This window comes from Giraffa tippelskirchi, chromosome 2, assembly GCF_054371585.1.
Source record: "Giraffa tippelskirchi isolate mGirTip1 chromosome 2, T2T-mGirTip1v1.2.pri, whole genome shotgun sequence".
Taxonomy (NCBI): Eukaryota; Metazoa; Chordata; class Mammalia; order Artiodactyla; family Giraffidae; genus Giraffa; species Giraffa tippelskirchi.
Window position 1 is genome coordinate 59973341 of NC_137276.1, and position 26255 is coordinate 59999595.

The 26255-nt window shown below is 41.8% G+C and overlaps 1 protein-coding gene across 26 annotated transcripts in view; it reads left to right on the forward strand.

The window, feature by feature from the left end:
* The window catches only part of KCNMA1 (potassium calcium-activated channel subfamily M alpha 1), a 762573-nt gene that overhangs the window by 586249 nt on the left and 150069 nt on the right, over positions 1–26255 (forward strand). For 15 of the 26 annotated variants that reach the window (XM_081573832.1, XM_081573833.1, XM_081573846.1 and 12 more), the window contains 2 exons: positions 12221–12289; positions 21178–21264. In XM_081573832.1, coding sequence (XP_081429958.1) covers positions 12221–12289; positions 21178–21264 — 156 coding nt within the window. Of the gene's footprint in view, positions 1–12220; positions 12290–14622; positions 14635–21177; positions 21265–26255 lie in introns of all 26 variants that reach the window. The other 11 variants (XM_081573838.1, XM_081573839.1, XM_081573851.1 and 8 more) reach the window with 2 other exon arrangements.

A 26255-nucleotide genomic window follows, 5' to 3' on the forward strand; every position in this document is an offset into this window, starting at 1 on the left:
CATAGTTTTCTGTCCTATGAACAGCAGAGAGGGGCCAGAGCACCGGATAGCTTGGTGTTTACCTGTCAGTGACTTCCATCAGTGAGCACAGCAGGTGTACCCTGCCTTTCCCCAGGCCCAGACCCTGAGCAATCCAAAATCGTTTGACTGTTTACTGAGATTTCTCACCCTGTCTCAATGCGGAAGTTTAAATGCTAAATGGACTGGAAAAGCGAATAGGTAATTGATTCCGAAGGAGTTATTTTCTGAAAATGGATGCCCTATTGTAACTCCCATGTGTTCCTCTCTTTGAGAGCTATTTCTCATTCCACCATAGAAGGGAGTTAACCATTCGGAGGCACTGGGTCATGGAGCCCTGAGACGGTTCCAGGGGATTTTCTCTACCTTGGAACGTGGACTGCCAGGAGGATTCAGGACTTGTATTAGAAACTGGTTCTATAAAAAGGCAGTTAAAGCCACCTATGTCTAATGTAGGGGTGGTCTGAGCACACAGCAGACCTGCCAGGGCCTGGAGGGGTCCTGTGGCACCAGGGACATGGCAGGGGAGTATGCGAAGCCCCCTTCTTTGGCTGTTGAGCCTCCCTGACTTGACCGATGTCAACCTGAGTGTTCTCTTGGAAGTCCATTCCTCTGTGTCCCTCAGCGCCACCCCCCACCCTGGCCCCCTGCATTCTGACTGCTTCTCATTTTTGCTTCTGGGAACTGAGGGAGTTCATTTTAACAGTGTTAACCTGGAGGGTTAGGAGTGCTCTGTCTGGAAGTTCCAGATGGGGTATCTCTGGGGTCAGTTTGACTCACATATTTGTCTTACACAGTCTTTACTTTCTTAAAACTTAATCACCAGTGTTTCAAAGAAATGGTTTTTCACATAAAAACTGGATTAACAACCTCTTTTGAAAATTTGATAAGCCAACATGGGACCTGCATTTCTACTGAGGCCTAAGTAGCTCCAGTTCACTCTAAGGAGGGGTTTAGTGAAGGACCTTCCCCTCCCTGATGTCTTAAACTGGCCAGATTTGCATTTACATTGGGGTCTGGCCCCCTCCATGGGTGAGCTGGCCCACTCGGACATAGTGGGTGTGTGAAACTTCTCTGCCCACTGGAGCCGGCTCAAGAGGTGGACACCAGTCTGTAAATATTCCCCTTGATTGGTTTTCATGTTGACAGCATGTTCTGAGAAGAAGAAAATCCTTCAGACATACCTTGTTGTCAGAGAATTTAGTATTTGTTTGGTACAGCTTCTGGAATACAAAAAAAGAAAAATGAAAAACTTGTGAGTGAGAACATGCTCAACTTACTGCTATTATTCCTTTAACACAATGATACAGCAGAGGTAGAAATAATCAATAAAGAAAGGACATTTAATGAGATTTAGGAACATCCCAAAACATTGAAGCTCTCCTCAAGCATTTGATTATCTGGAGGCTTAATTATCTGTGTTTTCTACTTTAAATTAAAGAAAAGCCATAACTCAAAGTTACCAGCAGTTTAATGATAAGACTCTTCAATTCAGGTTAATTAAAGCACAGCTGTAATTAGAGTGTGGAGCTGTATATCACTGGGCTGGCGCATAAGTATTTTCATTACAGTAAGAATTGGCTATTCAATTTCAAGATGACATAAAGGACACCAAAATATATTTTCAGCTGGTTCATGTAAAAGAAAAAGAATTGGGGAATATTCCGGGTATAATAAAACACAGATAAAATACACAGATTTTCAGAGCCGTTTCTGTAATTATGCACAGCATTAAAACAATATGCAGCCAATAACGTCTTAAAGCATGAAAAGAAATAAATTTGCTCTTCCCCTGGGCTGGCAGAGTGCCCCCTTGCAGGGTAGAATCACCACACCGGAAAGCTTGGAGTTTTCTCAGAAGCTGGGAGAGTCATTCAGTGAAAAGATAAAGAGGCAGGATTAATAGGTGAAATTTGAGGTCATTCTCCAAGAGAACAGAATGTGGAAAGAAGAGAGCAAGGGCAGGAGGCCCCAGAGGTTAACTCTTTTAAGCATTTCAAGCAGAGTGGTGCTTTCTCCTGCTCAGGTGAGACCTGCATGAGCCATTGGCCTCCACATGTGCATCACAGCTTTGTTCCAAAAACAATAATATAGACAAAATGCAATATCATTTCCAAATATAAATATCATTTACATTTTCTCAGTGAATCTTTACCAAAATCCTGTGACCTTTCTGTGAATATCACCATCCCTGGTTTATAAAGGAGGACACTGAGACTCAGATGTTGGTGTTCCCTTCCAAAGACACCTGGCAGACAAATTGCAGAGCCAGGCCTCCAGTGCTGGGGCCTTATACAATTGAGAACAGCTTGGAGGAGCTGCTAGCTGAAGGCTAGCTAATTAAGAATCTCCTGGGGAGCTTATTAAACAGAGACATTTCTAGACTCCATCTCCAGGTTTTTATATCTGGGATAAGCCTCCCAAATCTGCATTTATTTTGCAAGTAAGGCAGGTGATTCTGATTCAAAGTCTGATGACTCAAAACCCCTACAGACCCCATTCCTCCACACACAGGCTGGAATAACCTCTTATTTCCACTTCAGTCCCTGGGTTGGGAAGATCTCCTGGAGCAGGAAATGGCTACCCACTCCAGTATTCTTGCCTGGGAAATCCCATGGATAGAGGAACCTGGTGGGCTATAGTTCATGGGGACCCAAGAGTCAGACACAACTCATAGACTAAACCACCCCCACTTCAGGCTTAGCTATTGGGATGCTTTTCTCTGATTTTAGCCAAATCATAGAATTGTAGATGGGCCACATCTTGTAAGCTAAAGTTAAGATTTGTGTCTTTGTGGGAGCTTCCTCTCCATCTCTCCTTCTTCATGAAAGGGTATTCTGCAGTCTCTTTGGACATTTGAAGTAAGTCTACCCACTACCATTCCAGAAAACCCATGACTGCTCTCCCCACTCTCTGCACCTAATCCAAATCAGAATAGGAAAAAGGCATGGGGGTACTGAGCCCTTTAGTGCTCTCTGTCCACTGGGGATCATAAAGCAGTTTCAGATAAGCACCAAATGCAGAGAAAGACAGTTCAGGATGCAACTGGCTAGATACCTCTTGGCCTTGAGGGCATCGTGGTGGCCGTTCCTAGAATGCCCTTAACATGTTCCTTTTAAGGACCAGCAACTCCTGAACATCTCCCTTTGGTTTTTGCATGGCTGGCTTGCCCCTGGATCTGTGTGGCAATAAGATCAAGCCAAAGGAGTTTTGGGATCTGAAGGAAAGGGCGCCATCCACTGTTCTCTGAACACCAGAAAACAAGCTGCTCCATTTCCCCTCAGACTCCCCATCTTCTTCAGCAAGGGACTGTGGAGGGTGCAGATGGCCAGTGCCAGCCAAGCCTACAGGAAGCCAGGGGCTGGGGTATGAGGCTATGTTTGTACCAAAGGGTCCTGTTTTTGAGTATTTTGAATAGTAGGGTGCTGTGTGATGTCATGTAGTGTGAGCTGTGGAGTTGCAAGGGTCACACCCTCAGATCAGCAGCTTGCTGGATATGTGATTTGGACAAGATATTTGATTTCTGCCTGTCCTTCTCTTGATAATTACCCCCTGTCTCATCTTTAAAATAAAAATGATAGAACTTTTCTCAGTACCAGCTAATGTCCTTTTCCCCTCTTCTGCTGCCTTCTTGCCACCGTCCTTCTATTTTGCCCCACTCTATAGACTGAAAGCACAAAGAAAGAAAGAAATATATCCTGGCATTTCCAAGTTTTGTTTACTCTACTGTTTAGAAAATTCTACCATCAGTCACCAGCCAGTTAATCAGCTAGATATTTAGTTATCTTGGGATATTTGTGCCAGTGTGTAGGCATGATGCTGTCTCTAGAAGAACCTACAGTTAGATTTGATTAAATATATGCTCATTGTATGGTTTGGGTAGACTCCGGGAGTTGGTGATGGACAGAGAGGCCTGGCGTGCTGCAATTCATGGGGTCGCAGAGAGTCGGACACGACTGAGCGACTGAACTGAGCTGATGCTCATTAAAGGGCATCCCAGGTGGCGCTAGTGGTAAAGAACCTGCTTACCAATGCAGGAGACGTCAGAGATGCAGGTTCGACCCCTGGGTTGGTAATATCCCCTGGAGGAAGGAACAGCAACCCACTCCAGTATTCTTGCCTGGAGAATTCCACGGGCAGAGGAGGCTAGCGAGGTACAGTTGGTGGGGTTGCAAAGAGTCAGACATGACTGAGCTATTAACACTTTTTTTCAGAGGAAGCTGGGTCTCTTGCCCAATGAAAGCTACAGCTAGTTTAACTTGAGTTCTATGAAATCATTAGAGATAATTTCTAGAGAAAGACATCTGAATTTGAACATGGAACAGAAAGAAGTCAGCAGGCTCTATTGTTATGTGATAGATTTATTTAGCCAGGCTGCAGAAATGAACATTTTGTGAGAATTTATGGAGAGGCTCAAGTTTCATCTTTAAAAAATATTTTTCCTTGAGGAACCAGCCCTATTCATTCAATTATTTAAGGGTATTATAATTAGGACTGAGCACATAATGACAGGAATACAACATTGATGATTATTTCTACTACAGGGACTCAGAAAGTGACTAGTCATCCTTCAACATGTGAATAAACCAGTGACCATAAAATCTATTAAAACTCTTAAAAGCTGCAGAGGCAATGACAAGTCTAGAATTCTCTACAGGACAGGTCAGGGAGGCAGTCCAACAGGAAATGCCTGGACTTGATGCTGGATGCGCATAACAAACACACAGTTTACATTGTATATTTCTGATTAATAATACTAACAAAGCTTTCTACAAATTCACCTACTGATGCTTTCTGAAAGTGCACTTACTGATTTTTAGGCAGATGTTAATTGTCTATATGAAAGAATGGAGTTATATTTACATTCAAGTGTCTTAGGTGTAGAGTGGAAATATTGTGAGTTTGGGTGTGTTTGAAGGTGGGACTATTCTAAAGCCTCCCCACTCCACCTTTATCAAAGCTACTGGGAAATCTGAACAACATTTTTCATGAGCATTTTAAATCACTTCTGTTTTCCTGGTACTGAGTCTCACAAATCCCACTGGTTTAAATCTTCTTTAACTAGATGTTTTCATTTTGAGAGCTTATCATTTTAAATCAGAGCTCCTAAATGTGCATCTCTCTTTTTTTTTTTTCGTTCTAGCCCCTAGATCCTAAAGATCTGGTTTCCCAGTGCATAGTGTTCACATCCTCATCTACTCTGATTACATGTGTCAGCCTGACATTCCCAGGATGCCTTTGGACAACTGAAGAGGGGCTGGCGCTTCAGGGTGGAGCTAGGTTTGGAGGGCAAGTGAAAGCTGCCTCTTCTGTCCTTGCCCCTTCACTCCTGGGTGAATCATCTTCAGTAGCCCCAAACAACACCTTTGCATACCCTCCCTGAACACATTAGAAAGTATCAATTCTACAACAGGTTTCTATGCTTAATTCATACAAGCAAGCAGTCTTTCTAGTCCAGGGGGCTGATTTAATAGCAAGAACAATTTATTTCCCTCTGGGTAGATGGAAACAGTTGGACTCTAATTCTTAAGAGCCTTTGTTCAGGAACATCTGGGTTGAAACTACTGTAGTTACCAGATGATGTTGGCAGTTGAAAAAAAAAAAAGGCTTTGTATAATGTTGTGAAATTTGGTAGACCGCTACTTAATAATTATCAAGAAAGCAATCTAACTTGTTATTACAACAGTTTTATTGCAGATTGCTGGTTTAAGACCTTTTTGTGACAAGTGGTGCTTTTTTTTTCCTTGAAAAAAGAATTCATTTCGATTCCCCTATAATTATTTTTGCAACCAGTGGCAACTTCCTGCCTTGAACATATTGGGACATTTTATTTTAGAAAACAAGAATTAAATTCTTGCTACCTTATGGATGATTTCATCTTGTATATTTCATTGCAGAAGCTTCCTGGCTTCCTTCTTGTTCTCTACCTCACACTAAGCCTCCTTTCTCTTCCCATCCCAGGTCTGTATATGCTCAAGCCATAAGAATGACTCTGAAGATTAGATGAGCAAAACCTATTTTGCTTTACAAAAAAATGGTGTCAAATGATGCAAGTAAATATTTAATTTTAGGACATCAATTCTAAGTAGTCCAAAGGCACATCCTTTGTAACAGGATCTGTGGGGGGATTCTAAGGAGAAATCACTGTCTGTTCCTTAGAATTGTACTTACCTCAAGTCACAGCAGATTGAGGGCAAACATTAGATTCCCAGAGCATATCACTGTTGTTAGTTCCTTCTACACCTTTCTTTTCCTGTTTGCTTCTAACCCACAGGTTAAAAAGCATCTTGTTTCACGATTCTAGGCTCACTTCTAATCCTTTTCTGCCTAAACTAGACTCTCCTAGTTTACCAATTTATCTGTTGTGGATCATTCCAGCAGCTCATGAGATTTTGGTTCCTATTGTTTCATACATTTATTTAATCAGCATTTACTGAAAGCTTACTCTTTGCACTTTGAAAAATGCCAGAGAGACAAAGCATATGTCATGCCCTGAAGAAACTCAGTTTGAGGACAGAGAGACAAGTAAACAAGTATGACTACACCCTCCCTGTTTACTCACCTTGATTTGCCCTTCCTCCTGGACCCCAACAGAGGCTGTACCCTGACTTTTGGCAGTTTTCTATGGCAGGAGCTAATGAAAAACTGTAATTTTAAACAGGGAAAGGTGTAGTTCTGTTTCCAGTGTAAATTGTAAATCACTCAAGATTTGTGGAACCAGAGATCAAATTGCCAACATTTGTGGATCATGGAGAAAGCAAGGGAGTTCCAGAAAAACATCCACTTTTGCTTCATTGATTACACTTAAGCATGTGGCTGTGTGGATCACAACAAACTATGGAAAATTCTTAAAGAGATGGGAGTATCAGACCATCTTACCTGTCTCCTGAGAAACCTGTATGCAAGTCAAGAAGCAACAATTAGAACTGAACATGGAACAACGGACTGGTTCAAAATTGGGAAAGGAGTATGACAAGGCTCTGTATTGTCACTCTGCTTATTTAACATCTATGCAGAGTACATCATGCAAAATGCCAGGCTGGATGAATCATAAGCTGGAATCAAAATTTCCAGGAAAACTATCACAACCTCATATATGCAGATGATACCATGCTAACAACAGAAAGTGAAGAGGCATTAAAGATCCTCCTGATGAGGGTGAAAAAAGAGAGTTAAAAAGTTGGCTTGAAACTCAACATTCAAAAAACTAAGATCACAGCATCCAGTTCCATCACTTCATGGCAAATAGAAGGGAGAAAAGTGGAAGCAATGACATTTTATTTTCTTGAACTCCAAAATCACTGCGGACAGTGACTACAGCCTTGAAATTAAAAGATACTTGCTCCTTGAAAGGAAAGCTATGACAAACCTAGACAGCATATTAAAAAGCAGAGACATTACTTTGTGACGAAGGTACATATAGTCAAAGCTATGGTTTTTCCAGTAGTCATGTACAGATGTGAGAGTTGGTATCATCCTGAAGACCGAGTGCCAAAGTATTGATACTTTCAAATTGTGTGCTGAAGAAGACTCTTGAGAGTCCCTTGGACTGCAAGGATATCAAATCAGTCAATCCTAAGGGAAATGAACCCTAAATATTCATTGGAAGAACTATTACTGAAGCTGAACCGCCAACTCTTTGGCCACCTGATGCAAAGAGCTGACTCATTGGAAAAGACCCTGATGCTGGGAAAGATTGAAGGCAAAAGAAGAGGGCAGCAGATGATGAGGTGGTTAGATAGCATCATTGACTCAATAAATATGAATTTGAAAAAATTCCAGGAGATAGTGGAGGACAGAGGAGCCTGACATGCTGCAGTTCATGGGGTCACAGAGTCAGACATGACTGAGCAACTGAACAACTACAACAATGCCTATAGGGGCCAGACAACAACAGACAATTAGAAAAAGGAGGTCTGGGACCTTAGGGAGTGGTGGGGACTGTGGCACGTTGGAGAGCACATGACCTGTCCAGAGGGGTAAGTGCTTTGAAAGTCCAGTTCCTTTTAGCCATGTGGAATGCAGCTCTAATATGGCCCGATCTGATTTTCAAGGAAAACTGAAAGCTAGCTTTTATATGAAATCACTTATTGGTACCTAATTCTAGTGTTTTGTTTGCCATTGTTATTGTTTTTTAAACGCTGTACTGACCAAACAGAATATGTCTGCATTTTGGGCTTCTGGCAACCATTTCATTTCCTTTGCTTTTATAAGAAGCAAGTGTGTAGCACACTGCACTGAGACTTGATTTCCACTTTTGACATTTCTACATGAAAGTTGTTTAATCTTGAACAAGTTGCTTATTTCTGCTTTTGGCTTTTCTTCTTAAAGGCCACTTGACCTTGAATAAGTTGCTTTTCCTTCTTTGAACCTCAGTTTGTCCTCCATGTGAGAAGGGCAGGGCCAGCCAATCTTGAAGTGCCTGAGTCTGAAAATCTATGGTTGTGACACTGTTTGCATTTATATGCACACCTCTTTTTATTATGCTTGTCTTTATTGCACTTTACAGACCTTGCATTTTTTTTTTTTTAACAAATTGAAGGTTTGTGTCAAGCCTATTCAAGCAAGTCTATCCCATTTTTCCAGTAATATTTGCTCACTTCATGTCTCTGTGTCACATTTTTCTAATCCTCACAATATTTCAAACATTTTCATTATTATTATATTTGTTATAGTGATCTGTGATTAGTGACCTTTGACGTCACTCTTGTAATTGTTTTGTTTTTTTGGCAATGGATTTTTTTTTAATTACAGTATGTTCATTATGTTTTAGACACGATGCTATTATTGTGCACTTAATAAACATGGTATAGTGTGAAGTTAACTTTCTCATACATTGGGAAACAAAAAATTTCATGTGACTTGCTTTATTGTGATATTGCTTTATTGAGGTGGCCTGGAACCAAACACACAGAACCCAAGATCTCCCTGTGATCACTTTGTTTGTGTCACTCAGTCCCTGTCTTCTTAGTCCCTTTGGCCAGTGAACAAAGGCTTGTTTTAAGTCAAAGCATTCTTGAAAGAGGCCTCTCTATGCCCACAGAGAATCATTTTAGATATGGATTTGAAAGTTACAAAAGAAGACTCAGATCTGCTGGTCCGCCCTGGGCTAGGTGAGGAATATGTACAAAGCTGTGTAGATTTTAATGACTTTTCTGAGTTTATAAAGCTGCTTTCTTTTTTATATAGAGTTGGAAAATGGTATTGTAGTAGCTAGGCAGACATGATTCACCTTAACTACAGACTATTTCTTCCCTTCTCACCAATACGATCAGGTCCTTAAAGCAATTAAAGTCCTTGATGCCAAGAACCATCAGAATCCCAAATGGGAGTGGCTATTGCTCGAAGGATTTCAGCAAATCAGCTTCTTCATGATCTGTATTGAGTTAAGATCAGCCTTCTCCTCAAGTTTGGCCCTTGATTGCTATTTACATTAAAAAGTGGTTACTTAATCTGGTAATTTATTTCAACAAATATTGCATAAGCCATCCGATATTTTAAACAATTTAAGTTCCAGAGGTAACAGCCCCATAAACGGTGTGTGTTAGTGTGGTGCTCTATGGAACATAACTTAAGAAGAGCACCTTTCCAGCTGGATATGTGGGTTGGTGTTTCAGCAACCTGCATAATCAGCACAAAGCCGAGGTCATTAGAGTCTGCTGGCAGGAATCAGAAAACCTGCAAATCACCGGGAGAGTCCAAAAGTGCCTGGATGCAAGTGGTCCTCTGAAATCTGACTGTCTGTTGAAAGCAGTATGGGGGACCATGACTTCCCAGGCAGACATGAACAGCTGGCCTTGTTCCCACCAGAGAGCCTGAGGCCTTCACCAGCACGTTACCTGCAAGCAACACATCCACAGGTTCAGTGCATCTGATGATGTCACTTTTCTATTTAGAACCAACCCAGAGCCTCCCAGTCTACTTGGAATAAGCTGCAGATTCCTTGCTGTGGCCAGCAAAGCTTTCATGATCTTGTTCCCACCTCTCTCCCTGACCCAGTTACTGTCACTCTGCTGTCACTTCGCTTTGTCACTGTCACTCTCTTCACTCAGCTGCAGCCTCACTGGCTGTAATGCTGGTCCTTAAACATTGTGACTCCCTTTTTACTTCAGGGCCTTTGCACTTGCTGTTTCCACTCCCTAGAAAGCTCTTTGCCCAGATCCCCTCACTGCCTGCCTCTTATCATCATGCTCCAGTACTCTGTGTTCTTCTTTTACTTTTTTAGAAAGGACCTCCTGGACCATCACAGACAACACATCTTCCTAGTTACTCTTTAACCTCTTAGGTGTTTTATTTTCTGCACAGTAGTTGTCCTTATCTGGAAGGGTATTATGTATTCACTGGTATATTTGCTCATTGCCTGTCTACCCCAATATAAAATAGGCTTCACTGGGGACAAAGATGTTGTATGTCCTGCCAGGTATGAGCTGGGGACTTAGGGCAAGTTACATGGGCTTTCGGAGCCTTAGTTTCATCACTTGTAAAATAGAACCATCAATGTGTGCTTAGTTGTTCATTCATGTTCGACTCTTTGCGACCCCATGGACTGTAGCCCACAAAACTCTATCCATGGAGATTCTCCAGGCAAGAATACTGGAGTGGGTTGCCATGCCCTCCTCCACGGGATCTTTCCAATCCAGGGATCGAACCCAGATCTCCCACATTGCAGGCAGATTCTTTACCAACTGAGCCACCAGGGAAGCCCAGAAACACCAATGGAAGTCTGAATAACTGTGGTCATATCTCCCTCTTAGGGATATTATGGGGATGAAATGAGAATATCAAGAGCCTGACCTGTGATCTAACACCTCCTCCCCCTCACAATGCTGAAGCTGAATAACCATCAACTCATCTCTCAATCTATCAGTCAACCAATGTTTTTCTATCTAAAAGTCCTTAAAGCATTAGTGATAATGCCCATTTAGGAAACTTGTAATACGTAACATATATAATTCTTTGTTAGTTTATATGAGATTTTATTTCTATGAGAATTTATAAATATATGTTTTCACTGTATCAGGTTATTTACCTCTTTGTACCTACAAAATAATATTCGTTGATCTACCTTGAAATATTCTTCATAAAGTCATTTTGAATGCTAATACTATACTGTATGCTACTTTATCTTTGCCTTTTTATCGGACATTTAGGTTACTTTCAGTTTTTTACTCGGTATTAGTAGTACTTCCATGAGTATCTTTATGCATAAGTATTTTACTGAACTTTTTGTTGTTGTTGTTCTCTTAGAACGAAACACAACTAAGCAGAACTCATTCATTTCTTGAGTTTTCTGTATCAGGTTCAATGTACAGCACTGTGGGGAATTCCAAACAAGTCCATAACTCTTGAAGAAGTTGCACTGGTTGAGGAGATAAAGTTCAGACACATGAAACAGTAGGAGGCAATCACAGCCGGTGTAAAATCAGCTAAGGGCTAAACGATGTGGCTGCACACAAGGTGCTGGAGGTATTCTGAGACAGAAAATCAGAGAGTGACGGTAGTCTGGGAAGGCCTACGTGGAAGGTCCAGTTTGACCTGGGCCTGGAGATTGGGTTGGGAGCAGAGGAGGCTTTCTGAGGTAGGAACCATGGGAGTGAAGACCCGGAGGCAGGAGCCAGCCAGCCTCCATGCAGTCTGGGCTGCGGATAGGAGCACCCGGCAGATGCGGTGAGAGAGCTTGGATGGAGCCAGGAGTAGCGATGCCGTCATCATGTTCTGGGCACTTACACGGAGGCTAAGGGTTATTACCATCATTCCAAGCTCACAGGGGTCTGCTCGGAACAACAATATGAACCATTTGTACAAAAGACCAAAATGGAATCCAAATAACAGGTCCAGCTGCTCCAAATACCTCCCTCCCCCTGCAGTTAACATTTTACTACCCAACCGAGTAACTAATGAATCTGGCCCAGCATAAATCCCCAGGCAAAAATCCCTGCTTGGGGTGTGTGTCTAGACATCCAGACCTGAGTGCAATTTGCACTCTGAACATTCAGCACCTTATCACTTGTGAGAAATCAAGTTTAATGGGGAGGATGGGGAGGTGTGGCTCCTAGCCCCCTCCCTCTGGCACAGGGACTGTCGAATAGGGATCCCTTGGATAATGACCGCATCAGGAGATGGAAAGGTCATAACAGTGTTTGTTGTGTGGCTCTGGTCATTTGGAAGCACTGACTGGGAAGCACTTTCCATCTCATTGCAGGCTGTGTTTTGTGAAGCTCAAGCTTCTCATGATAGCCATTGAGTACAAGTCTGCCAATCGAGAGAGCCGGTAAGTTCGCCGTGACCCAGCGCCCAGCTGACATTTATGATGGTGAGCGTGCAGGCCGGGAACATTTGGTTCACTTCTTTCTTAACGCGTTATTTATTTGTTTGGAACCCTAATGCAACACTTCTCTGACTTGAAGTCACATTTCAAGGAGTATTTAACTAGACCCTGCCACTTCTATTCCAGACACACTTGTCATCCCAAACCCCACTGGAGAGACTGTTTCTCCAGGGGAAAGGAGTGAGGCATCCAGATCTCCACCTGATCACACCAACTTACACTTTTCACCCTCTAAATATAAAACTAGGGACAGACCCTGTCCTTAAACCCATGTTTACTGCTGTGAGCAAAAAGCAGGTGGACTCTGGCCTCCTTCAAAGCAGGCGTGGGGCAGAGCTGTGATGGGAGATCACAGCTCTCTTGGAGCCAAATTACAAGCAGCCTATTGTGTACCATATGTGTTTCTCCCGGTGCAACTGAAATCCAGGTGGCAGAATATCAGCTGCATGTAAATTAGCCCAGAGAACAGGGCTTGGAGGCAGAAGCCCTCTTTATTTATTTATTTTGTACTTAATAATGTGCAAATCAGACTGATGAGGGACCGGGTCTGGTCGAAATAGATAACACCCCAGTCAATATATGAGTTTGTGCTGGAAGGAAGAAGCATTGCCATTAACAAGGAATTTTTGTTGGAGTACTGGATGCATTACAGATAAAAGAGAGATGACTTTTTGCTCCTCAGTTCTTACCAATAGCTTTAGAAGAAGGAGAGGTTACTTAGAAGTGCTCATGCTTGTGTCCCTTGAACTGACATCCATGTTAAAAAGTTTACCTGTGGGTGTCCAAGGGAATGGTGGAAATATCCTCCAACATATGCCTTTATTAACTGAGTGCAGGGCAAGACTAGAAGGTTCCTGCTATCATCATTTAAGGAGTTTCCATTTTCTGAGTGAATGACACAATAAAGCCAGACTTTCAAATATGTAGCCCGTGTCTCTATGACCCAAACACAAGCAAACAAACAAACAAAATCAAACACTGGATTGTAAGCCAGTCAATCCAATGTTCTCTGTTACCTTAACCACCAAATCAGATTGCTCACAAAGTCAATCTGATCACATGTTAAACTATTTTGAATATCCAAATCAACCAAAAGGAAGACAAAATGGTAGATTTGGTGGCCACATGGTAGACCATGGTCTTAGCAGTTGACAACTAGTTATATAGATAAACGTTTTTCTTCTCTGTGCTGGCAAAGTGAAGAATATTATTTGCAAAACACCCGAGAGTTCTTGGCTATTTGCTGTTCAGCAGATAAAGTGGATGTTTCTGGGATTGTTACTTGCCCATGTTGTTCCCAATAAACCCCTGAGTAGGGGAAAATGTGTATCCTGGGTTTCTGCAAATGATATTCTCATGTTGCCAAGTTAGTAAGTCTTGGTATAATTTAATGTTCTCTATCACTTCTGTGCATCTCTAAAGAAAAAAATGTCATCATGTGGGTGATGCTGAAGAGTGTTTCTCAGCCATTCTGGAATAATTCCATGGCAGGAGACTGCACTCTGAACCTTAACCAGCCATCTCCCACCTGCCACTTTTTGGTCACAAAGGAGGGAGAGACAAAGACTGTTAACGGTTTCGAAGTGAATCCACTGTCACCGTTCTAAGAAAAATAACTCAGTGCTCTCCCTGAAGGCACAGTCTTTTACTTGATAGATGCTCCAATTAATTCACAAATCAGAGATGTTTTCAACAAAGCCATATTTGTACATACAGAGAGCTTTTGGAATTTCCTTTTTCAGAAGAGGGAGAAAAGAACCGATAAGACTTGGATTTAGCTTTCTGTGCCAGCTTTAATTCTCAAACGTGGCTTGGTCTCAGTGTGGAAGCACATTGGTTCTTGTGGAAAAAGGTGTGTTGGAGGGAATGTGGATCATGCCTCCAAGAAAACACAGGACTCAAACACAATATCCGTGTTAAAAAGAACTGAGCTTCTGACCCTTCCTGAGATAATCATTTTGATTTTGTTCTTCATTTAAAAATGTCCCATTTGCCTTCCTCTCCCATTTCCTAAGTGACTGGGTGTTAAAATTCAGAGGACCCCCCCCCCACTTCTCTTTTCCACCCCTACCCCGTGCCTCTGACCTGTGTGAACTGCCTCCTTTGTTGCTGTTTCACCCCCATGATACTGTTCCCATGCTTTGCCAGAAAACCTTGTTTTCACATGCATCCTTCAAATAACTTGAAACAAAGGTTTTATTCCTTCTTTCCTTCTGGTGTCAGTCAATTGATTATCCAATTGTTTGATTTTCAATTCTTTTCTTGTCGTTTTGCAGAAGCCGAAAGCGGTATGCTCTCTTCGTTAACTTTCCTCCCAACTTCCACCCTCCGTCTTCACGTCTAACCACAGGACTAACCCTTTGCCAAGAATTCAGGAAGATAGAGATTATATATATGTGTATATGTATATATAATCTCATTCCCTTGTCTAGCCCTGTATATACATATATATATATGTGTGTATATATGTGTTTTTATATACAAACCTCTCTCCAACCAGAGTCCATAAAAACTGAAAGTAGCATATTGCTTTTCTTGTTTGATTTGTTGATTCTTTTGGATCATGCACTAACTTCTTTGCAGGAAACAAAACAAAGGCCCGATCTTGTTTTCAGTCATGGCACCAGCAATGGGAACAAATGCTAGTAGAGCTGACAAAGGAGAACGCTTCTTTCCAGCCCTTGGTGTCTGTTTCTGTCCTGTCCTGATGTGTTTTGGTGCCATTTGTCTGCATACCACATCCACATTCCCAGTGACCTCCTCTGCCCTGTGTCCGGTTTCCAGTTTGTAGAGACAGATTTGTGTCCTTTTATCCACAAAACAGAGACCAAGCCCTTACACTTAACTCTCTTTCTTTATGCTAATTTTGATGATAACATTTGACGTACTTTCTCCCTGGGCCAGTACTCAGTACAGACTTAGAATGGTGCTACTCAATTGCCAGGTCATCACATTTGATTTACTGAATGAGTACTGTTTATTGATATGAACTCGTGTTTCTCTTTCTTCTCAGTGTGTTTGGGCATATTTCTTAATATGAAGTATCTCAATTTTCACCATGTGACCTCACCCTGATTTGCTGCTGTTTTATGTTGCATGAAGCATGACCAAATCCTCATTGATAGACTTTTTTCCCCCCAACTTTTTGGGTTAATATTTGCAGTGTTGTTTTCTCAAAGACAGTATTGTTGAAAACATACTATTGAGATGCCTCCTTGTTCATCTTCTCTAGAGTTGTTTTGTTCTGTGGTTGTAATCACTGTCATGTGTTTTTGTTTGTAATTGTGTGTGTGTGTATCTATCTATCTGAAGCTCTTTCCAAAATCAGATTCTTCTGTGATTTTCTTGAGTGAAGGTGGCTTCCTGTCAGTTTGGTATTATTGATATGATCCAACTGCAAGAAGTTACTGCAACACTTTGCATCTTCAAAGGTCCACAGTGGTTGCACCTCTGCTGTTGGCTTTTGGCCTTTGAGCCCTTTTATCTTGTGGTGAGGCATGTTGTGATATAGGCATGACTTGTCCTGAAGTGTATCAGAAAGTGACATGGTTTGCTCCCAGAACCAAATATCCAGCATGGTCCTTCCCAAACGAACTCTCTTTCCCATCCCATATGGCTACTGTTTTCCTTATGTGCCAAATAGATTTTAAAATGACATTTCTAAAATTAATGAGGTGGATTCAGGCTAAACAAGTCCTTGCCCCTGTCATTGGCAGACCACAGCGGTGGTCATTTGAGTGTGATCAACTGGGAGCAATCTTTATTATGCTGTCTCTGTGTAAGTGAATTGGGCCAAACATACTGAAGCATGGAATACACGCCATGCCCTTACATATATTTTATAGAAAAAGTGCATGTGTCTAGTTGTTTGGGACTCTAGCAGAATATATTTTAAACCCAAGAAGAAATGAAAAGTTCCAGAAAGGCAATAAGATTTGTGATTTGGGGTTTCTTTAGGCTGTGCCTGAACATAGCCCATAAACTGCAGGGCAACCACTGGTCAAACAAAGTCCCACCCAATAGCAATCTCTGTGAACTTGTGTGGTTAGAAAGACCACTCCCCAGTGGCATGATTCATCTGGACACAGCGTGAACTAAAGTGCTAGATGGTTCTTATCTTTTTGCTCTAGTTCATGAAGTCCCATTAGCTTGCTAGACACAGATATAATTACCATGTTATCAGGTACAAACTGTTTTCTCACGTGAGTGATATTTTGGTAATTGCTCAGGGAATGGTACGCTACACCTATCAAAACTGAGGGGAGGGAGGAGAGAAATACACACCCATCATATTTATCCATAATGGATAAAAAGTTTGCTTTAAAAGAATTCATTTCAGTTGAATGACTAATCCTTGGTTGTCTCCAAAAACAGCGACCAAGTAAAGATTATGATGATTGAAGAAGGGAGAACTAGATGCTTCCCAGTTGTTATGTGTAAATGGTAGAGAAAGGGAACAAATCATTTTGCTATCAAGCCCCAAATCCCCAGGAGTGTGGTCATTCCTTTGATAGGCCCAACTGGCGAGAATTGCAGCTTGGTCTTTGGAAGAACATCTGTGACTACCTTTCTCTTTATTAGAGAAGGAAAGAGACACTTCTGTAACGAGGCCCCTGCTTATGGTTTTCATTCATTCAAGAGAGTAGAAATGTGCCTGTTGCAGGCAGGGCTTTAAGCTGATTACTATGAGAAACTTGCTTATAAAAGTAAATAAAATAGGATTATGGTTTTCAGTCTTTTACTTAATTATGGTTTCCCTACAGAAAATAAATATTTGCTCCATAGAGTGCATAAGGAACCAAAAAATAAGTCTAGATACAAAGCTAGGAAAAAGAGAGAGAGAGCAAGAATCCTTGGGGAAGGGATCACACCAGCCCTTTGCCTCCAGCTGTTACTGAATGTTTTCAGTTAAAATTAACAAGGTCATAGAAAAAAAAGAGGATCATTTATAGTTCCTTGAATTAAGAAAAAGTCCACCCCTGCCAAGAAGATGTCCCTATTGGAATTCTGCTAATTGATATATAGGCTTTTTTTTCTTAGAGATTTCCTTGATTCTTCACATGACACATCTTGAAGTTTATCTCTGATAAGCTAATGAATTAGACAAAATTGGAGCAAAAGCCTGATTCAAAGTGAAACACAGGGAGGGAGACTTTTGGCAGCCATAAGAGCCAAACAAACTTAACATCTTTTGAGATCAAAGATCTTTGGAAAGATTTACATATTCCCATTAGAAGGTCAATAGCATATTCTAAGGGAAGCAAGCATTTGGCAGGAAAAAAATTTACTTCTGTCTAGGATCCTTATCTTTTTATAGTTTCAAAGAGAGGAAGATTTAATGGATTTAAACTTTCTAGATTTGGAATGTGAATAGAAGACTCACTGTCTAAAATATCAAAAAGAGTAATAGATTTCCTTAAAGAGACTATGAAACTTTGTACCCTTACATAGGAAGTATTATATGCAATGGCCCCCTGAAATCAGGGGCACGTGCTTCTTTCCCAAAAACTTAAGTCTATGAATGGAATCCAGCACAACACACTTCTTTATGTATCTAGATTTCTTTCCTTCATTATTCTCAAGAGCTGAGCTCAGTCTTTTGATTCCCACCCAGAAGGCTGCCTTAGCCTGAGCAGGATACTGAAATGATGCAGCCTCGCATCTCACACAGAGATGATGTGAAGCCTCCCCTTCTGTCCAAAAGAGAACAAGAGGGCATCCTAGAATCACACGGTCAGTGATGCCCTTGGAGGTGCTTACGGTGCCTTACACAATCAGCCATAAGGTTTAAAGAACAGGGAGATACTCCACTGTGCAGCCAAAAGCCAGTTCAGATGAGCCCATCTCTAGATATGGCATGGAGATAAAAGTGCTTTGGATATCTCAGTCAGTACAGAGGTCTTCCAGTGCCAGTAGGATGCCTCCTAGGTAGTTTATTAGCACCAAAGATCAAACGAAGAGCAGTGATGCTCTGAGAGATTATCTACCTCTTGTTAGTTATTGTCATTACCTTGCTTACTATTAATAGTGACCATGTATTAAGGGCCTGCTTTGTGACCCCTCACTCAGGAGATAGTATGTGTGGTATGTACTTTAATTCTCTTTGTGACACTGTAAGCTAGTGATTATTCCCCCCATTTTACAGATGAGGAGAGTGAGGTTTATCAGCAGGTCCATGCCCAAGGCTAGGACCCGAGCTTGGCTGTCCGACACACACACCTGTTCCCTTAACCAACACAGGCATCGAAACTGAGATTTGAACACTAATGTGCCTTATATCAGTGCCCAAAATCTTTCCTCTCCGCCACACTGACTTGACTAAAGCAAGCTTGAAGGCTGTAATAAATTATCTCAACCTGCTGTCTCCAGAATGACAGTCCCGAATCCTCACTGTACGCCAATTCTTATTCACTGTTGCTAAAGAACAAAGGAAATGAAAAGAAACTTTCCATTGATAGGAACCATGACACAATGGGCTTGATCACTGGAGTGCAATTAATGAAGCATATGATGCAAAAAAAAAAAAAAAAATGAAACAGGGTTTTGTGTGAGGCTTGTTTTGCTCCTATATGTCACCCAGACATTGATGCATGTCAAATTTCCCCTTTTGAATTGCATTGTTAAAACTACGATAGGATTTCTTTTTCACTCAGAAGCTTCTTTTACATCCTTATATGAATACACATCAAAATGTAGGCTTATTCAACTTCAAGGAATTATTTCCTTCAAACTCCAGAAGGACTCAGAATTTTCATGTATATTCCTGTATATTTTTCTGGAGTGTACAGTTCTCCCTGTAATAACTTCATCTAATTATGGTCAAGGTATTTTGGTATGAAGTTCTATGTTCTATTCTATGGGGCCAGCTAAAGTGATGATTTCATTTAAAATGAAATACACTTTTGGCTTTTTTTGCAATAATAAATTAAAAAAAACTAATATACATTAGCTTTCTATGCATCATCTCCCTTAATCCTTTGAAAAAAATTTAAAAAAAAAAGACTATGCTTATCTTCATCTTGTATGTGAGGAAGTTGAGTTCTAGGGAGGATTAGTAACTTGCCCAAAGTCAGACAGTAACGGAATGGTGGGGTTGGAATTTGGACCCAACTTCTTATTGCAGAACTAGGGCACGGAAGAACTGCCATACAGCACAGTCATGAGGATAAGAAAATGTGCAAAATCCAGCCTTCTGCTTTTCTAAAACATCCCATTTAATTGACTTTGAAACAGGGACCCATCAAAACTATGATAAGCTCTGACCCTCTTCCTCTGTAATGGTGAAAAGTTAGAGGGCTGCTAAACCAAGACGAAGAGTGGTTGCAGGGGTTGTTCAGGAGGTACCTGTACGGAGCTCCTGCCCCTTGCAAACTGCGCTTTAGTGTGACCTGCGGCTTCCTGACTGCTGAGGAATCTCACTGTTGCCTATGGTTCTAGGGCAGAACACTCAAATCTTCATAGACACTTGCTATCATATAGTGTTAATCACAGCGATCTCACAGTATCGGTTTCCTCCTGTCAGGTCTTGTTATTGGTAATAATCGATGCTTCTGTAACTGCAAACATTTTGCAATAATGATCTGCTCTGGGTTCTCCAACAAGAGCAAAAGGTCACCTGGGTCTTTCCTGTCTTGCTACAGATGCATCGCTGTGCCGGCCACAGCACTTTTCTGGAATGGTTTTACCAGCAGTAAAAGATGACGCCTTCAATGCCATCCTCCATTTTGATTGTTTTAGACAGTTGAGGAGTTCCTTTAGCCTGATTCCAGACATCTATTACCATAAACACCAACTTTTCAGATCAAAAAATAACTCTGTGGTATCTAGTGCTGCATTTACACTGCCTCAGTTCTGTGTCCCTTAAGCTCAAAGCCTCATCTCTGTCTCTGTGTAAAATAGTCTGTACTCTGCTTTTGATCTGAAGACAGTTAAGTTTGTTTTTTTCATCCATTTATTGGATTAGGAAACATTTATCTCTTCTGTCAGTCCAAACACAGCTTGGTCAGCTAATCTATTTATACCACTTTGAAATAGGAAAATGTATATTTAGGTTTATAATTCCCCCATGGGGTAAGTTTTTTTAAGGGATAATTTGCATTTGTTTTTTCTAATTACAAGTTGGCCCCAATCAGGATATACTAGACACATACGTTATTCAAACACTCCCATACATTTTTGTAAACAGCAGACTGGAATCATTAAGTATTTTCAACTGCTGGCATTTTTTTTTTCTCATTGTTAGGGTAGATGCAATTCTTTCTACCTAGGCTGCACATGGAATCCCCTTCCAGGTCCGTATCAACAGTATGCAGATATTCTGTTTGCTTCTACATTGGTTACAGGCATCCCGTACCATTCCCTGCAGTAATATGTGGTGTGTATACATGTATGTTTCTATATGCATATAGGGGTCCCATTAATACTCTGCCATCTAATGGAAAATCAGTGTAGCCATAGCTCTGTTAGACCAATAACACTCAACCTGACCGTCAACAGTAATTTCCAAAACAATACATGATTAGGAACTTTGCCTCAAACCAGAAGCCCATGGCAATTCCACTGTACAAACTCAGCCCTAAAATCTGGATTTGCTTTGATATCTGCAACTGGGAGTATGCCAGCCTGGGAACCTGGCAGCAGAACTTTATGATGGCATCATCCAATTAAATGTGTAGGGCCATGGAGATCAGGCTTTAGACAAAATCTTTGGGGAAAGCATTAGACTAGTGGGCCCCCTATAAAGTTAACAATATGGTGTAGCCTTTAAGGTTTTCTTCAGAACATGACCTCATAACTATGTCTTCTTTGTTTGTTTTTGTTTCACTGAGCAGTATATTAATTAATCCTGGAAACCATCTTAAGATCCAAGAAGGTACTTTAGGATTTTTCATCGCAAGTGACGCCAAAGAAGTTAAAAGGTAAGAGTTTATTTTCACTTGCCTTCCTTTTTGGCTGAGCTGTACATATCTCCATTCACTGAGATATGCTTTTAATGTGTGCTGGGCCCTAACCCCAGAACTGCTTAAGATGTCTGTTTCCATCAAATGGTGCTGAACCTTAGGAAAAAGAGATTGTGCTTTGACATGCTTCCATGGACTCCTCATAACACAATCAGTTCCATACCTTTGAATAATAACATTTTAGACCTAAGAGACCCTAGATACCCTGTCTTGCATTTTCCAAGTGAAGAAAGTGAGTCTCAGGGAGATTAAGTGATTGTTCAAGATCATCCTAATTCCTGATGACCCAGGACAACGTAGGACAATGGCCCCTCATCTAGTGCTCTTAACATTATCCAGGCAGATTTACTCGAGAAGTCTCCATTTTCTACTTTAAGTGTCAAATGCAGTCTCAAAAAAGTTTGGATTAATTTCACATGAGATGCCAAACTGGTGATATTTCTATTGGTGGCCTTTCTAGATAAGTGGCTGACTTTGTCAGGTTTAATTCTTAAGCCTCTGTAGGTACAATCCAGGATTTCATTGGCCTCAATGTTTCATGACACTTTTGTTCATATTCTCAAACCTGTTTAAACAGCCCGGGAAATCATAGGACTTTCTGCAGAATACCATGGAGGATTGTTATATTTGATTCTAGCCTGTGAACTAGAAAAAATTTACTAATAGAAAAATGTGACTCAGATGGTCAGAAAGGTCACTCAGCTCAAGGACAATGTTACATAAAATATCTTAAATAAATGATGAATTGTTCAGGTGTGTCATTTTTATGTTAAGCCTATTGTCTTCACTGGGCTTCCCAGGGGCTCAATGGTAAAGAATTTGCCTGCCAGTGCAGGAGACGCAGGTTTGATCCCTGGATTGAGAAGATCTCCTGGAGGAGGAAATGGCAACCCACTCCAGTATTCTTGCCTGAAAAAGTCCCATGGACAGAGGAGCCTGGCGATCTACAGTCCATGGGGTCACAAAGTCAGAAACGACTTAGCGACTGAGCGTAAGAACATTGTCTTCATCCAGTGAGCTCCTATTCAAAGTCAGGCTGGTGCTGGGTATTCTACAGTCTTTGTTGCTAGTCCTCAAAATAACCTGGTGAGGTTGGTCTTCTGAAACTCTCCAGGCTTCAGTTTTCTCATCTGTGAAACTGAGACAAATGATTTGTACAAGACCATGCAGCATATAAGCAAGTGGCAGAGCCCAGTTGGAACTGGTCTTTCCTTTTCGAAGGAAATTTTTGACCACACTTAGAAACACTAGCGAATTTGTATGCAGAGTTCCATGTGCGCCAGCTGTGTTATAAGTTCCAGGTACCAGATGTTGATGAACTCATTTAAACCTCTCAACAAACTGTGAGACAGGGAGCATTGCTACTGCCATTTACATGTGAGAAAACTGAGGCACAGATTAGTTAATTAATTCACCCAAAGCCACATGGCTACTGAGTCATGAGGCCAGGGTTTAAAACCAGTAAGTCCCATTCCAGCAATACATTCTTATTTGCTAAGAGGTGAACCTGCATGCTGAGCACAGACCTATGAGATTTGACAACTGACACTTATTTTCTTCCTCTTCATCCCCTCTTAAAAACTAGCCCTACTAGCCCTACTAGTTATAAAAGCTTTTAGGGGAACTTCTCTGGTGGTCTAGTGATTAAGACTCCATGCTCCCAATGCAGGGGGCATGGGTTCAATCCCAGGTTGGGGAACTAAGAGGCCATATACCTTGTGGTGCAGCCGAAAAAAAAAAAAAAAAAAGCTCAGGAAAAAAAATGGGGTGCAGAAGCTAAAGAAAAAAATCCTTGAGACTGAGGTATCTAATGACTTAAATTTACTTCGGCAAATTGGGAAAGGATTGTCATTATTCAGGTGAAAGAGGAAAACCTCCTTATCCAGTCCATAGAGCCTCACCTTTTCCAAGAGTACCCCCCAAACTGGGGTCACCTGCAAGAGGAAAGCGAGGCTAACTGGGACTGAAGCCCCTCTAGGTCTTCTGGGAGAGAAGGTTGATCCCTTGTCCAGGCACAAGACACAAAAGCTGGAAACAGTGCCTCAGCACCATGCGTAAGGGTCTGGGAGCACAGTGCACCATTGATCACATGTACCTCCCAGATAGCAAATATAACATGAAGCTCCTATTTGTGTAATTCTATTTCCTATTGCATCTCTCACTAATGAATGTGACAAATACCAGGCAGTCCAAAAAACAAATTACCTCCTGTATTAGGGAGTACAATATGTCTCATTTCAGTGCTTTATGGTGTTCACAAATACATGCTGACACAATCAGCCTCAACACCAGCCTGTAATTTTCCGTGGAGTGTGATGTGTCAAGAGCAAATGCTGTCAGTTAGGGGATTGAAAATCACAGAAAGGACATTGGAGATTTGCAGGAAACTAAACAAGTTTTGTAAAATGGAAAAGTAGATTATGATGATCTAGTATTGAGTTTGCACCCTCTGTTGCAAAAAAGTGTTGGAAAGAAGTTAGTGGATTGTAGCTCAGAGAAACTTTCAGATGCAGCACTTTAGGAAAAGAGGGGTGAAACCCTCCAAGCATTATCTTACTCCTTCATTCATCAAACATCTGCAGGTCACTCACTTTTGAGAACACTCTGTACTAGGTGCCAGGGAAGCAGTGGTGAACAGTGGGGAGGAGACACTGCTTTCATGGGCTCACATTCTAGGGAGGAGAGAATTGCAGTTTTGTTTGTTCATGATGCAAAGAATTAATGCAACTATCACTGATTTAGATTGCGGGTAAGTGATGGCTGCTCTGAGGGAGAGATATTTGAGCAGAGATGGAAGTGATGAAAAAGAATCCATTGAACAGGGATCAGAAGGGAAGAGGAGACACGGTGGTAACAATTTTGTCGTGTTTAGGGAACTGAGGGGGAGAAAGTGGGTGAGATGAGGTTAGAGGGCTGGGGCTGGTTTCCATAGGACTTTATCCAGAGGCCGTGTTATTACATGGAATCATGGATGGTCTTAAGCTGGAGACAATGTATTAAAAGGTGTTTCCATCTGCATGGTAGAGAATGGGATGTAGTGGGGATGGGGGAGAGGAGGCCCATGGACTTGGGGGCTGCTGCATAGTTTAGGTGGGAAAGGATAATTTGGGCCCCATTGGTGAGTAGAGGTGGAGAGAAATGGACCAATTCAGAATACATTTTCCAGAGTCTGTAGGACCCTCTGATGAACTAAGAAGTTCATATAAGAAGTGAGGATATAAGAAGTGAGGGGGAAAAAGAGGAATCAAGAATGGAGCCTAGATCTGGAGCTTACACTGTCGGGGGGGATGATGGCTCCATCTTACGGAGATAGGGTAAACTGGGGAAGGAGCAAGTTCAGGGTGGTAGGAAATCAAGAATTCCATCTGGACTAGAATAAGTAGGCAATACACACTAAACATACACATGGAGATGTCATACAGCCAGTGAGACCTAAGATTCTGGCATTCTGAGAAAAAGTGAGGCCTGGAGATGTACATTTGGGTGGCTGCTGTATCAGTGAGGGTCCTGGCAAGAAACAAATGACATGCTTAAATGGGAAAAGGGAGGAGAGTTTTATGAAGGGACCATATAAAGCTATGGGCACAGAGTTAAGGAAAACTAGCAAGGGATGACAAAGCACCCCAGAGCTCACAACAGATGGGAGCCACTCTCAGCCCTGGATCTGCAGACTCAAAGGAGGGCTGTCAGAATGTGGAGAGAGAGGCTGTAGTGTGGGGAACACTGCTTGGCAGGAGCTGGGTCCTTCAGTAAAGGAATCTCATCACCACCATATCCTACCACTTTTCACCCTCCAGTCTCCTGCCGGCCCCTCCCATTGGCCAAACACAACAGGAAACCTGAGGACAAGGAGAAGCTGAAGGTCAGCTTTGCAGATGCAGATCTGGTCTTGATGATGCATGGGGCAAGGTCACCAACTGGAGAAGAGGTGGGGTGAGGAGGAGAGGGAGTGGTGAGGAGTGGAGAGAGAGTTGACATGGGAGGAGGAGGTACGAGGCGGGGATCCCAAGAAGTGTGAAAAGGTCCCTGGCATCCACAACCACGGATTTAAAGTGAAATCAGTTGGCACAGAGACGTGTTCCTTTCCCCAGCAAGGCTCAGCTGCTTGGGTACAGGTGTATGGAGGGGCAGGGCTTTGCCAGGTGAGCATGGGAGGCAGAGATGGGTGGGGAAGTGCAGAGAAGTACCTCTTAGCAAGAATCAGCTGGAGCTTAGACACTCTGCCCACTTCATTTGGGGGGGGTGCCTCTCCAGGTCACCACAGGCCCCTCCACCCCCATTTCACTCATTAAGTTTACATGTCTGGCCCTTTGTGTATTTCATTTTCAGAATCCAGCCTTAATTCATGAAATCATCATACTTTACCTTTTTAGTCATCTATTCAGACCCATCATTGTCTCACTATCTGTTTAGTGGAGATGTGTTAAGACCTTGGGCTCTGGCACTAGACTGTGTGAATTCAAATCCTGGCTCTGCTACTCTTCTCTTTGTGACCTTGGGCAGGCCACTTAACCTCTCTATACTTCAGTTTCCTTATCTGTAATTCAGAGATAATAATCATATCTCTTTCAAAGGATTGTTTGAGAATCAAATATATTAATGTGTTAATGCTTATAACATGCTTAAAACTGCTCCTGGGCTATAATCTATGGTCTATAAATGCATTTTTGTTATAATTATTATTATGTGTAGAAACATCAAATGGGGGAGAAAATGTCCAAGGAAAGTGAAAGAAAAATTGCTTCCTCCTTTCCTGTCCTTCCCCTTTCAAGGCAAGTCATCACGGATTGGGTTCTTAGCCATACTATCACTCAGGCAAGCAATCAGCTACCTTTTGTTTTTTGCAAGATGGTTGAGAACTGGCATTTTAAACAGTGGCTGAGCTGCTAAGGTAGAAAGAGCTTTGGGCTTGACTTTAGAAGTCCTGGAGTTGGCTAAGGTCCAGACAG